Raw genomic sequence first — 14,843 nt, forward strand, 5'->3', positions numbered from 1 at the left:
TATTCTGGCTGTATGACACGGCCGTGCAATTAAGTAAATTAGTCACTAATGAGTTGGTAACAGAACAAAGTGACACTATTGTTTTATGCTGCGATACGTAGATCGTGATTCATTAGATTTGATATTCAACCAGCGTAGGAACCCCGTCGGCACAGGCCCCTAATTATCTATGTAATATGCCGATAAGATCAAAGGAGCCTTCCCAGACCTTGGCCGAAGTCCAGAGTTTGTGTTAGCCAGGCTATAAAAAACTGACCAATAAGGGTGAATTAACACTCCAGGTTCAGTTGTGTAAATTTCTCTCCATCCAGACTGTTCTGGGATTTGAACTGAACATCCTCCTGTGACCTACAAGCTTGCTCTTCTAACCTGGTAGTATCTTCAGCGCTCCAAAACAACACCAGAGGGCTTTAATGTAATAATCCATTTTAATTTAAAATAATGTGATGCTCCCAGTGAAAGCTAGTTTTGTGATTTAAAAGGCTTTTCATATCAAAGTACCGTATATTTGTTTACTTGATAAACTGGAGTCCCTCATTGGTCTATAGCAGGGGTCTTCAACAGGGGGTCCGGGACCCCTAGGGGGTCCCCAGAGTTACTACAGGGGGTCCTCCAAATCTTTGAGTGATAGATCTTTTTTTTCTCCTTTTTTATATTAACCACACAAAATAGCAGATCTACAAGCTCACGCAGCACAAGGCGTTGTTAGCTTGTAGATCGGCTATTTTCGGCAAAGAGGTTTGGTTTAGAGGGGACAAAGAGTAGACTAAGTACAGATTGAAAGGTCAAGTTTATTGGCCGGGAACACATTTTAGTGTATTACAGTATGTACAGTATGTAGCAACATTTGTTTTTGTAGGCTAATTTTTGAATAATATTGTTTTTCAGAAAACTGGTCAGGCCTAAATGGGTATTGACGGTTCAAGTGGTTAAACATCTGAAAACACAAATTGACATGAATCCAAAATACACTGATGATTGTGCTGTCAAACAATGAAACTATATGGAATCTATGAAAAGGTTGTGGGGGTCCCTGCTTCATCTCTCTCTCAACTAAGGGGTCCTTGGCCTGAAAACGTTGAAGATCCCTGGTCTATAATAGCCTACAAGGTCCAAGGTGTTTCCCTCTGAAAGTAGCCAATCTACAAGCTCACAACGTGCCGCAATGCGACACGCTGTGAGCTTGTAGATTGGCTATTTTTGCTGTTGCCCCAATGCCCCAGAATAGGGATGGTTATTGGGACTAGGGACGCTTAGAGCAGGATCCTCTATAATCATAACTCCAGGTACAAAATGAATGCATTTAATGCATTGACCCATTTTGCGGTGTAAAGAATTACCTGCATATATATACCCTATTCCCACATCCACACCTGAAAAATGTGAAGGGTGAAATGAAGCCACCACCGGGGACCGGTTTCTTGTTTCTGGATCAAGCGGATATTGATCTTGATTTTCAAACGGCGTTTGGTTAGTTTTGTGTGAGTCCAACGCAGACTCCGAGGTGCTCCGACGCGTCAATCATCTTGACCACCCTACAGGCCAGGTGTCTCCCAATGCACGGAGGTCATTTTGGCGGTCAGATCTTTGTCCATGATGGTATAAAATGGTGCGCGCACCGTATATCATTGCTGTCGGGCAGAAACCTTGTATCTCGTTCAAATTTTCCGTAAATTAATGCCCTACTTTGTCGTAAAGTAGTGTCACACAAAAGTAGCAACACACGACTATCTACGGCAGTGGTTCTCAACCTTTTCAGGCCGCAACCCCCAAAATAATCATATACAACAATGGCTGCCCTCGATGCAACAATTGCACAACGCTAAAAAAATTAAAACAAGCAACAATTGAAGTTATTTCAGAGTTGGAATCAATTACAACAAAAAAGGAACAGGAGTATGCGCTAGCGGAGTTCATCGGACGAAAAGACGTGCTTGTTTGCCATTCTTCCGACTGGCTGAGAGGTGTTTTGCTACGCTGATTGGTTAGAGGAGTCTGTCTGTCAAGGCAAGTACTCCCGCCCACTTTTCAAGCTGCCTATAGCCCAAAGTCCAGACAAAAGGTGGGCCATCACACAAAGATGTGGCGGCCCACCTGTAGTAACTCTGAGGACCCCCTAGGTGTCCCGGACTCCCTGTTGAAGACCCTTGAGCTAGGGGTTAAGTGTCTTGCTCAATTAATCAACTTCTGATCCCAAAGCTGCCGCTCGACCCCCTGATTCATTCCCTCCCAGTGTGTGAACAGCATATGAATATGGTGTCATACAGCCTAGTAAAGGTTAGGGTAATTACGTCCAGTTAGATAAATATGGTGCTGGACTGTAAGATAAATGCATAGTCAATGCCGCTACAGCCACTATATGCACGGGCACTGTTGACAATAAAACGCTGATGAGGGAATGCTGATTCTAAGTAAGGGTCTTAAAGGCCTCCGATAATTTATAGCTTCGAGGCCGAGCGGCGAGCATTTCTCATTTAATCAATGTTGATCCCGGTCAAAAGGTGTTGTCACCGGGAGAGCATTCACTCTCAACAGCCTTATAGGCATCATACCATGATGTATCCTCGTTAAAGGGCCTACACCATGCTTTTAAAACTATATTTCCAGTCGATGAGATCAACAGCGTGCAGAATGTCTCACCTTCTGGTCGTGGCTGTAGGCTAAGGCCCAGTCCTCCTGCGAGGGATGAAACATCAGGCTCAGGATGTAGAAGCTGAGGCGGTACTTCTGGTAGCTGGCCCCCTCATCAGAGCTGATGAGCACGCTGCTCTCAAACTCAGGGTCCGTCAGCACCATAATCTGTGAGAAACAGATAAGGACAGAAAAGACAGAGAGAGAGAGAGAGACGGAATGAGATGCCTGAGGAAAAGACAAAAGGACCAATTGCATTTGTGTCAAGCAGGCACGTGCACACATATACATCAAAGGGGGCTTGAGCCCCTGCCCTTTTATCCGTCCGTAAAAAACGTGCCCTTTCCAGACCATGAATGCAGTTTTGACTATGGTGAAAGAAATGCAAATGCCCTCTTTCCATGCCTTACCTGAAGGCAGCATTCAAGAGAATTGCCTTGTCCAAACTCTCCCGAAGCTAAATGCATCATCTTATGTTGAAAGAATTGCCCTCACTGTGTAGAAATCTTCCTAAATCCATACGTCTTCAGTATTGCCTTTTTTATGCTTACCGTAGTTTAGTGTGGTATCAAGTAGCGAAAAAAGCCGACCTCCAAGCTCACAACGCGTCACAGCGTGACGCGTCACAGCGTGACGTGTTGTGAGCTTGGAGGTCCGCTATTTTCAATATTTTCACCAAAAGCCCCTTTAGAAATGTCAGCCCCTGCCTCTATAACATTCTCTGCACGTCCCTGTTAAGCATGTACAGTATACAGTGTGCATGTATATAATTTATAAGCGTATTGTCTTTGACAGCTTAAGTTAAAAGCATCCATAGTTGTGAAGCATTTTGGAAGGAATATAGGACTTAGGGTGAGCGGAATGGAGGAACGATAGGAGAAGAGAGGAGACAGAAAAGAGATATTAGGAGAGCAGCGGCGGTGTCAGCAGAAACCAAACTTCCACTTGGCTGAGAAGTTCAGTACATTTGCAACTTCATTTCGTGACTGTTCCTCTTACTCCTCGCAGACACGGGGAGACTACTTAACCAAGAGAGGCACAAAGAACACTATATTAGACAAGGCGTACCTATAGGCACAGCCCGGGTGGCTGCGTGGGAGGATCGAGGCTTGTAGCCTGGCACTTTTGCTCATGTACTAGACTAATACACTATAGTATCATAATTAGAGGGCTGCCTCGGTTGACTGCTGTAAACGTTTTACTGCCAATAGATCGTACATTCCTTGTTATGTTCACTGTAGATTGGCTGTAAATATTCATTTTTATTTGTGTAGCTGGCTGACACGGTACCCAGCCTCACATCATCATATCCACTGTCTGAATAGTCTGAAAATATACGGTACGGTATATCCTTTCATGGATGATAGATGTATGTACTGTATGCATATCGTCATAAACCTCGTATCTCCAAGTTTAAAATATGTACGTTCTTTCCCAAAGTAAAGCCCTGCGTCATCATACAAGGCCGTTGCACAAAAGTAGTGAAAACAGCAGATCTACAAACACACAACGCCTCACGGTGTGGAAGTCATAGGATAAATAATGCCCTACTTAGAGTGAAGAGCTCTCAAATTCAATAAAGAATGTAATGCCTGGCTCTCTGTCACACTTGTCACTTTTAGTGTATTCGTGGAACTTTTAACTCAGACATCACGGATGACTAAAGACAAAAATAATGCTGATAAATAGTATGCAATAAACTTTGATGTAATGCCATTCCAATATCATCTTCAATGTCAGGTCACTTCAGTTGCACTGTAGTACCTATAGAGGTAGATTTGGTTTGCAGTAGACAGAGCATCCATCTTGACAGATTATACAAACAACAGTGACAACAGACACTTGTTAAAGGGTTCCAAGTGCTCAAATATTCAGGTCATTACCACTTACAGTATTTCATTGACCAGGGTCCCCAATCGAGTATGTGCTTGGCCCTCTCCTTTTTCCCCTCTACACCAGTAAGACTCCCTAATCGGGAGATAAGTCACTGTCACGTCGCATACACATACTTTAGCAGGCAATGGTAGCCAATCAGGAGGGAATATGGGAAATGGTACAGATCCATGTCGATGATATGACTTTAGAGATACTGGGCCTCATTCATCAATCTGGTCGTAAATAGGGTGTATTTTTTTCCTTAAATTTCATCTTAAATTTCAGTAAGTCCAAACGTCAGTCAAATTCATCAAGCAGTGTGTATATCCCATTTTGTGCTTATCCACAGGTGTATGTCATGATGAATTTGGACGTAAATGTAAGTGCAAAAACAAGGGTAAAAACGAGAGAGCAGCTTCCATAGTACTTATGGCTGGACCATGGTAGAGAGAGCATGACTAAGCACTTTCTGCTCTGGGAACCCATTCACACCATAGGCTACTAGAAATTAATCACAACTTAAACTTGGTTATGCTGTTAAACTTAATTGTGTCTTGTCAAAAAAAAAAAAAAAAAGAGAGAGAGAGAGAGAGAAAAAAAGGAATATACAGTATGAGCTGTGACACACGCTGCTTTCCGATATGGACCAGACCAGGTCGCGAGCTTTATTATTTATTTATATTATACTGAGGGGAAATTATTTTTTTGAATTAATATTTCAACACTGTCCTGTAAAGCCACCAGTATCCTTATCAGACCGAAGGTAAGAGTTATTTTGCTTTTGTGTGTAGCGTTATGTGTTGATGTAATCAATAGGCCAACAGTAGCCTAGTCTATTATAAATTAAAGCCTAATCAGTGGAGGGTCGTGACGCCCCCCATCTTCTCGCCGGCAGACGGAACTTGAACTTGGACTTGCTGCATATAAAAACTTCAACTTGTCACGTAAAAAAACAGAGGAAAAAAAGGAGAGAAAAACATATCGGTGTCACATTGACAACATAGGATATGAATTAAAACTGTTCTGATCCCGCAGATTGCAAAATGGATGCTGAAGGTAATGTCGACTATAATAGAATAAAGTGGTTTACAAGGTTCAATCCATCACGGAATAATAGGCTACACTAAAAATGATGTGGAAATATCCACAAAGTGAAACTCTGCTATTCTTCATCAGAGGTAAGAATATAGGCTAGTGGCAAATACAGTAGGCCTAGGTAGTGCAGTGGGTCTCAACCAGTGGTCCAGGGACCACAGTGCTGTGCTGGGGTTTACAAGTGTTCTAGTCTCCTGCTAAATGAAGGAGATTTGGAAACCAAACAGACCCTTGGGCCTTTATAGATCCTTAACTCTTTAAAATGAAACCAAATGGACGAGTGCGGGCAGTCATCATGCGGTGCATGAGTGGTCCCCCATCGGCGGGTCCATTTGGTTACAAACTCAGTGACAGCTAATCCACAACTGAATATGTAATTGTTTGACAATTGACATATTCTTAAATTTTTTAAATACATGTGTTGGCACATGTTGGGCAGAATGGACTAATAACTATTTTATTTGATGTTTGGCACAATTTAAAATTGATTTTGCATGAAGAAAAAAGCATTCTAAATATGCACCGTGGGCTGATGGCTTATTTCCCAACCGAAAAAAGCATCTTAATATATGCAAAGATTTACACCATGGTCGGAGGTGGTGTATTTTCCATCGTATTTCCAGCACAAATCCAAGACCAAAACACATTGATGAATTTTACCCCGAACTTGAGAATCGTCCTAAATGCCGGTAAGATCAAAATATGATCTTATTTTGATCTTAAGTGCTTGATGAATGAGGCCCAGTGACTGTGTAAGGCTTTGTGTGAATTTAGGCCAAAATCTGTAGGAGCAGTGTTCACACATGGTGGCGCTAGAAGAGGGCCATGTGAGAAATGAGGGGTGTGGTTTGGCAGCCAAGGAGTCTGTGTGCAAAGTTTGGCATGGATCGGGGCAACGGTGGCAGAGATTATGAGTAGGTCAAAAGTGTGATGTGACGTGTGACGGACAGACTGACTGACAGACAGACAGACAGACAGACAGACAGCCGGTGGAGGTTTTGATAGTAACTGCGACCTGATGGTCGCAACTAAATCTCGTCACTGAAATGAGCTGGTCTACAAGCTTGCAGCGCAACACAACGCAGCATATTGTGACAGCTATTTTGGGGCGAACGTTTGCCTAGTTTCACAGAATGCCTATTATGACTGTATGCCAAGCTTAGGGACACAAGAGTTCACGTGGTTAAAATGAGAAAGAAATTGAATAAACAAACAAACAAACATTGCTTCTATAGCTGTGCAATGTTGTTACAGAGAATCTTGTTCATCTGCGTGATGGCTGCTGGAGCAAAACTATTTTCTTTCCGCTTTGTACTACATGCTTTGTTCTACGCTTTGTTCTACACCTTCTGGGCCCTGGGTACAAGGATTCACTGCGGGCCCCACATGAATGTTCTTCATGGGGAGGGGGGTTTAACCCATTTAGACTGGGAACGCATTATTACGCATTATTTTGTGCTTTAACTATTGAAAAATAGCAGATATACAAGCTCGTAGCTTATATACGAGCGTGTAGATCTGTTATTTTTGAAAAATCGTGAACATTTGTGCAAGTCTTTGAATATTTCAAATCCTGCTAAGGTTTTTCGAAAAACGTATAGTGTTTCTATGTCAGTGGGGCTTAAACTTTTTCACATGAAGGACCCCCAAAATGATATGTATTTGGCCACGGACCCCCATCTCAATATTCCAGGGACTCCCCAGAAGCAATTTTTTTGTTAAAAAATACATATATTCAAAGATTTGCTCACATTCACGACTTTTCAAAAATAGCAGATCTACAAGCTCGCAGTGCGGCACTCGGTGCCGCGCTGTGAGCTTGTATATCTGCTATTTTTCAATAGCTAAAGTATAAAATAATTAAGGCCCCTCCACCTTGGGCCCTAACTCAGTCCCACTTTCCTCCCCCCTTGTGACGCCCCTGCCCTTTGGGACCATAAACTCTGTCCAGGAAGAAGAAGCTGAAATTCACTGTGCAGAGGGGTGGGAGTTGTCATTTCAAAAGGAGCTGGTTATCGGCTGTAACTGCCTGCTGTACTGGGACACGCTGGCTTACCCATTTAGGCCTAGGATTATTGAATGCTTTAACTGTTGAAAAATAGCAGATATACAAGCTGCGAGCTTGTAGATCTGCTATTTTTGAAAAAGTCGTGAAAATGTGTGCAAATCTTTGAATATATGTATTTTTAAAGCGAACGTCTGTAACTCAAATTTTGCTTCGGGGGGGGGGGTCCCTGGAACTAAATATTTTGAGATGGGGGTCCGTGGCCAAATACATATAATTTTGGGGATCCTTCAAATGAAAAGGTTTGAGAATCACTGACATAGTAGTCTCTCAAGAACAGACTAACTGAGCTCCAAGTGAAAAGGACCTTTTCTTTGACGATGACTGGCCAGATTGCTGACATAGAAACATAGGTTTTTCAAAAAATCTTAGAAGACACTTATAGAATCTGGTCAAAAATAGCAGATCTACAAGCTCGCAGCGCGGCACTCGGTGCCGCGATGTGAGCTTGTATATCTGCTATTTTTCAATAGTTAAAGCATAAAATAATAATACACAATACTGTGTACCCGTTCTGAATGGGTTAAACTGTGACTCACCAACCAGCCTACACATTCATTGCATGAATGTCTTCATTGAATCGTTATTCAATTCATTTGGAGGAACATGGCATTGACTTGGAGTGCTAAGCAGCATTGTGATTTCTTACCTCAAAGATTTATTTTAAAAAGTTTCATTATTTTGCTTCTGAAGCCCTGAATAGGCTGAATCATCATGACATCACCACGGCAAAAGAAATCTGGATCAGCCTTATCTTCCCTGAGCCCTATTCAAGGTTAAAAAAGTAAAGAGTAAAACGTAATTATCCTGAACAAAAAATGTTTTCATATTTTACATTTGTATCAATTAATAGTGAGATATTGTACCATTGTCATCAGTAAAAAATAAAACATGACTTCCAAGTACCCAGAGGCGTCAATTGGGTATGGCAGAGAGACAGCCGTGGACAGCTGCGTCCGCGTCATGTGACGCGACCTCATACCCGTCTGTATACGCGTCAGTGCATAAATAGCGGTCAGGACGCAGCTTTGCGTCTCTGGACGCAGCTTTGCGTCTTCTAGACGCGAAACTGCGGCCCTGGTAGACTTACCGCGTTTACAGACGCGATCATCACTGCTCTGTGAGACACACCGCAGCTCCAGACGCGATTATCGGTTTCAATCGCGGCTCTGAATTCCGAGACGCGGCTCAAAGACGGGGCTTGGAGGCTACCGCGTCTGGCTGGAACTGGGAGCGGAGTCTCAGACGTCAAAGTTGACACATAATTATGTGTCAAATCCTGGAATAAATTCCTTACCAAAAAAGTTCTTCACCAATGTGTTTGTAAAGGTCTCTAGTAACACATCTCACAAAGACTGAAATGCAGTTTCCCTAGAGGAATACTTGACAGCTGCTGAAAGTTGGGGTCCCATTGTACTTAACTATACAGGAAAAAACACACCAAAATAAACATGCTTTAAGAAGCATGTGAGGGGTCAAACTAGGGGGTTTTCATGATTCTGAATCCACTTGTAAGCATTTGTTTTGGCCTGACAAAACCATGGTTCAGTGACTTTTCACAGTTTTGTGGAAGCCGCCGTTACCCCAAGGAATGTTTTTTGTGCAAAACAAATGCTTGCAATGGATTCAGAATCATGAAAAAACCCTAGTTTGACCCCTCACATGCTACTTAAAGCATGTTTATGATTCTCCTAGGGAAACTAAATGTCAGTCTTTGTGAGACGTGTTACTAGTGACCTTTACAAACACATTGGTGAAGAAAGTTTTTGGTAAGGAATTAATTCCAGGACTTTTTTTTTTAAGATATCCCCTTACTAGTACACACACCTGACCTTATCTTCCATCTCATTATTTAAATGTGAAATTTGCCTGGGCGGATGAACATGAACTCCTGCACAGAAGTAAGAAAACCACAGCACATGTCACAACAGGCAGGCCAGTAATAACACGGCGGTGCCTCGCTGTTATGATCGACCGGTTGACACGCAATGCGGGAATCAATATGTGTCCACCGCGGACACGCTGAGAAACATCATGCAGAGTTACTCAGATGTGTTTCACTTAATCAGTCCGAGGGAGAAGCTGAAACGGTGACCTTTTAAAGCAGCACGTTATAGATTTGAATGATGGCGGTGACATTTCGCAGCTTTTTAAAATGACACCCTTCATGAATCTGCCGCACATGCGCAGGGGCCGTTCTGATGGCTGTCACAGTAAAGAACTTAGTGTTCTTCTATCCATTTTGTTACTCCAATAGTCTACTACATGTGGGCATGTCCACACATACTGTAGACATCAAAGGGCACTTGAGTCCCCGCCCCTTTATCCGTATCGTATGTAAAACGTGCCCTCTCCAGATCATGAATGCAGTTTTTACTATGGTGAAAGAAATGCAAATGCCCCTCTTTCCATGCCATACCTGAAGGCTGTATTCAAGGGAATTGTCTTGTCCAAACTCTCCTGAACTTGAATGCAGCATCTTATGTTGAAAGAATTGCCCTCTCTGTTTGGAAATCCATGCTGTTACGCCACATCTCCAGTATTCACTTGATTATGCTTAGTTCAGTGTGATATCAAGCAACTAAAATAGCCGACCTCCAAGCTCGAAACGTGTCGCAGTGCGACGCGTTGTGAGCTTGGAGGTCTGCTCTTTTCGATATTTTCACCAAAAGGCCTTTTTAGAAATGTCAGCCCCTGCCTCTCTAACATTCTCTGCATGTCCCTGACTACATGTACCTGGGTCTATTTAGCTTCCTTTGCACATTTGTACATGTACTTTGTACACACAAAAGTTACAAATATTTTAGATTACCACTCATGATTTGACAGTGTAGGGCCTATTTATAGTTCACTCAACGTTCACTCAGTGATTGAATGGCTGATAGATTATCATTAGGTTAATTAAAAGTAAAGTCACAAAAAAAACAAGAAGAATAAAATCCATTGGAGATGGACACAATCTTTTTTTATTTTTAGATTAAATGTTCTAGGCAACACAGAAGAGGTGGGACTTTTTTCTTATTTCCACATACTGTAACAACTCAAAGGTATATTAATGACATAGTTCAATATTTACAATGGCTGGTTCTCCCCTTTAAAATAGATTAACGGCTCTGTGATTGAGTCTTCAGACACAGTCGGTAAGCCTTTTCACTCTGACACCTCGGGTCAGTATAGCCTTCATGATTCATTAGATGGTGGGTATCCTCGCTACGATTTCTGGTCCATTGATAGCAGCAGTAATTGCAAAAAATACGGGCGATATTAGGTTCTATAGCTCGGGTCCACGCTCCAGCCTATCTGTAGCTCAACATTAGAGTGATAACACACAAAAGGTTATGCCTCCAAAGTCTATTGATTCCACATTGTTACTCACCTCACTCCCCTCGCATTCTCACCGGCTCACAGTGGTTGCTGAGGTAAGGCTTAATCACTCCTTGCTATAGTGCTATCAAGCCTTCACCGGGTGGAAAAAGCACTCACATATTTTACTTAAAGTCCAGCTGACACGCCTCGAAATTATAATAGTATGATAGGTCACGTGGTCTCTCTGAAAACGGTCTGAAACTCATGTCACAGTGTAATCTGGCCCTCGCCCCCCAACAACAGCTGACCAGTACAGTAAGTAGTCTAAGTACAGTGAATTAATTTGATTGGCTTATAATTGTGCATTCCCACAATGTCATCATGAAAATATTAACTTGTCTTATATTTTAAGATGACTTCTTTAGGTGAGAGTACCCCTTGGCCCTTTAAGTGAAAGTATCAATACTACAATATAGAAATACTCTGTTACAAGTGAAAGTCCAGAATTCAAATGTACTTGAGTAAAAGTATGAATGTTTTGGCATCAAAATGTGGTTAAAGAACCAAAAGTAAAAGTACATCTTTGTACAAAGTACAAAGATTTACAAGCTCACAACGTGTCGCATCGCAATTTTCGAATAGCCACGGTATAAAATAGGGCTAAAGTGGTTTATGTATGTTTTATAATATTATAATTTATATCTGCTAACTAGTAACTAAAGTTTCCAAATAAATATAGTGGAGTAAAAGTACAATATTTTGATTCGAGATGTAGTGGAGTAGAAGTAAAAGTATTACTTCTCAAAAACTTCTCAAAAGTACAGTAGGCTACTTATGTAAATGTACTTAGTTATTTTACGCCACTGCAAGCCTTGCGAGTTTGTGTATTTGCAGAGAGAAAATGGTTATTGCAACGTTGACTACCTTGCAATTGCTTGTGGAAAAGTCATTGCTAATCACATACGTTCTGTGTAAGCATTAGCCTGACAACGCTGTCTGTCTTCCTTGTCATAGATGGCAGACAGCATTGTTAGGCTAATGCCTTTGGTGAGGACATATTGCATATCTCTTGGCTTTTACTCAGTTGTGAAGGATAGCCCTGGTCCGACAATACCTTCTATTCCATAGATCCTATTCCCGGCAGGGGCGTCACAAGGGGAGGAAGTGGGACTGAGTTACTAGGGCCCAAGGTGAAGGGGCTTTCATTATTTTATACTTTAGCTATTGAAAAATAGCAGATATACAAGCTCACAGCGTGGCACCGAGTGCCGCGCTGCGAGCTTGTAGATCTGCTATTTTTGAAAATTCTTGAAAATGTGTGCAAATCTTTGAATATATGTATTTTTTAAGCGAACATTTGTAACTCAAATTTTGCTTCTGGGGGGTCCCTGGAACTACAGATGGGGGTCCGAGGACAAATACATATCATTTTGGGGGTCCTTCACATGAAAAAGTTTAGGCACCACTGACATAGAAACCTATGTTTTTCAAAAAACCTTAGAAGGATTTGAAATATTCAAAGATTTTCACGATTTTTCAAAAATAGCAGATCTACAAGCTCGCAGCGCGGCACTCGGTGCAGCGCTGTGAGCTTGTAGATCTGCTATTTTTCAATAGTTAAAGCACACAAGGCCCAACAGTGAATCCTTGTACCCAGGGCCCAGAATTTGGTGTGACACCCCTGCCTATTCCCGGTATAAAATGGGCGCATTGTGAGCCTTTGTGAATAAGCTCCTGAAAAGGAGATGAGCTGAAAGTGCAGCAAACCAAAGGTCTGGGTCATATAGAAAAGGGAGCATGACCTTCATAATGCAAAAGACGAGAACCGAGAGAAAAGGGTGAATTTTAATGTGAAATGCATGATACAATTGGTAAATTATCTTGGCCAGCCAACCTTACACTACCCCTGACTGACGTGTACTGCACTCTGAAACAGTAAAAAACTCTTCAAGGACTTACGACAGTTTTACTTTCCCGGAGACCTTAGAGAAAGCAAGGCGGAAAAAAAAAGCAATTTCCCCACTTATAATAGGCCCTGTCACTTACCGCAATATTATAGTGTTATGATTTGAGTTTAACCCATTTAGGCCTAGAATAATTGAATGCTTTAGCTATTGAAAAAATAGCAGATATACAAGCTCACAGCGCGGCACCTGCGAGCTTGTATATTTTTTAAAAATCGTGAAAATGTGTGCACATTTTTCAATATATATATTTTCAAAGCAAACTTTTGTAAATCAAATATTTGCTTCTGGGGGGTCCCTGGAACAACATAATTTGAGATGGGGGTCCGCGGCCAAATACCTGTAATGTTGGAGCGTCCTTGACATAGAAGAGTTTCAGATCCATTGATTCAGAGGAAGGTTTTAGAATGGGTCAAAGATACTCAAAGACGTGCACACATTTTCAAGATTTTTCAAAAATAGCAGATCTACAAGCTCGCAGTGCGGCACTCGGTGCCGCGCTGTGAGCTTGTAGATCTGCTATTTTCAATAGTTAAAACATAAAATAATGGTTAAAGTGGTTAAAATCTAACGTGACGTGGGTGCGTTCCCGGACTTAAACGCTTAAAAGACGTAAATTATATCTGACAAGGCCCTATAAGACACTGGGAGAAACAAGGGAGGCTTTGGCATTCCTTTGTGACGGATAACGAATGGCGTAGAACGGAAGGAACTGGGCCAATGAGAAATCGTGATGGAGATTCCGGAGCCTGTTTATTGGCTTCTAATGAAAAACTATTTATCTAAATCACTAGCAGGGCGGGATCCTGGTTAAAACTCTGGAAAGAGGGGTGGTATTTCTGTCATTGATGAATGTGCTGCTTTTTTTTTTTTTTTCTCCAATTCAAATCCAGTCGAGGAGAGGAACGTTCGGGGCGTGAGTATGGGAGGGAGAGTGTTTTTTTGCAGGTCTTTCAGTGCGAGTGTATCAAAAAGGCAACTGGGTTAAGGCGGCGGAAGCTTGTGATCGGCTGCGCGGAGGTGCCGAAAGCAGAGGCGCCAATTGGGTATGGCAAGGTATGGCGGGGACTGCCCATAAGTGCGAAGGTTCATTAGTCCAAATTTAGTTAGGGTTACTGAGGTTATAACTCTAACCCTAAAGTTAGGCATAGTATTCTTAACAAATCCGGACTAATGGACGTTCGGACTAATGAACCTTCGGACCAATGCCATGGCACCGGTATGGCAATGGCAGCTGCCTTACCTTGGCTACAGGGTAAAAAAATAAAATGTACTTCTTAAAACAAATTCATCATGCCTGTTGCTAAGGTATGGCAACATGACTGGTGTCTTGCACGCGCGCGAAGACACCAGTCATGTTGCCATACCTTAGCTTTTGCTGAACTGACGCCTCTGGCCGAAAGTCAGGGGGAACCTAACCTTAACCCTTCCTGACCTCAGTAAAACTAACGCTGGTGAATGCTAACCTGGTGAATGTTAAACTGGTCGGACCAATGCACGGTGCTTAACCCAGTTGCTTTTTTGATACACTAGGACTGAAAGACCCGCAAAAAACACTCTCCCGTGAGTAGGAAGGATAACCATAATGCCATTCTGCTCACGGAGGTGTGTGGGTGCTGTTTGATAACCAGATGGCGCAGGAGCGTTGGGGTCAGAAGATCTAAGTGACCTGTGGAGGTGTCGAGGGAGCAGAAGATCTAAGTGACCTGTGGAGGTGTCGAGGGAGCAGAGCGTTGGGGTCAGAAGATCTAAGTGACCTATGGAGGTGTCGAGGGAGCAGAGTAGCAGAAGATCTAAGTGACCTATGGAGGTGTCGAGGGAGCAGAGTAGCAGAAGATCTAAGTGACCTATGGAGGTGTCGAGGGAGCAGAGTAGCAGAAGATCTAAGTGACCTATGGAGGTGTCGA

The 14,843-nt window shown here is 42.4% G+C and overlaps 1 protein-coding gene across 1 annotated transcript in view; it reads right to left on the reverse strand.

Moving 5' to 3' along the window:
• LOC308281724 (VPS10 domain-containing receptor SorCS3-like) overlaps window positions 1-14,843 on the reverse strand; it is a gene marked incomplete at its 3' end in the record, with an annotated part of 555,751 nt that overhangs the window by 234,313 nt on the left and 306,595 nt on the right. The window contains exon 4 of the mRNA XM_080722002.1: window positions 2,641-2,799. Coding sequence (XP_080578128.1) covers window positions 2,641-2,799 — 159 coding nt within the window. The remainder of the gene's footprint in view (window positions 1-2,640; window positions 2,800-14,843) is intronic.

This window comes from Nannobrachium achirus (genome assembly GCF_963921795.1).
Source record: "Nannobrachium achirus genome assembly, chromosome: 3".
Classification (NCBI taxonomy): Eukaryota; Metazoa; Chordata; class Actinopteri; order Myctophiformes; family Myctophidae; genus Nannobrachium; species Nannobrachium achirus.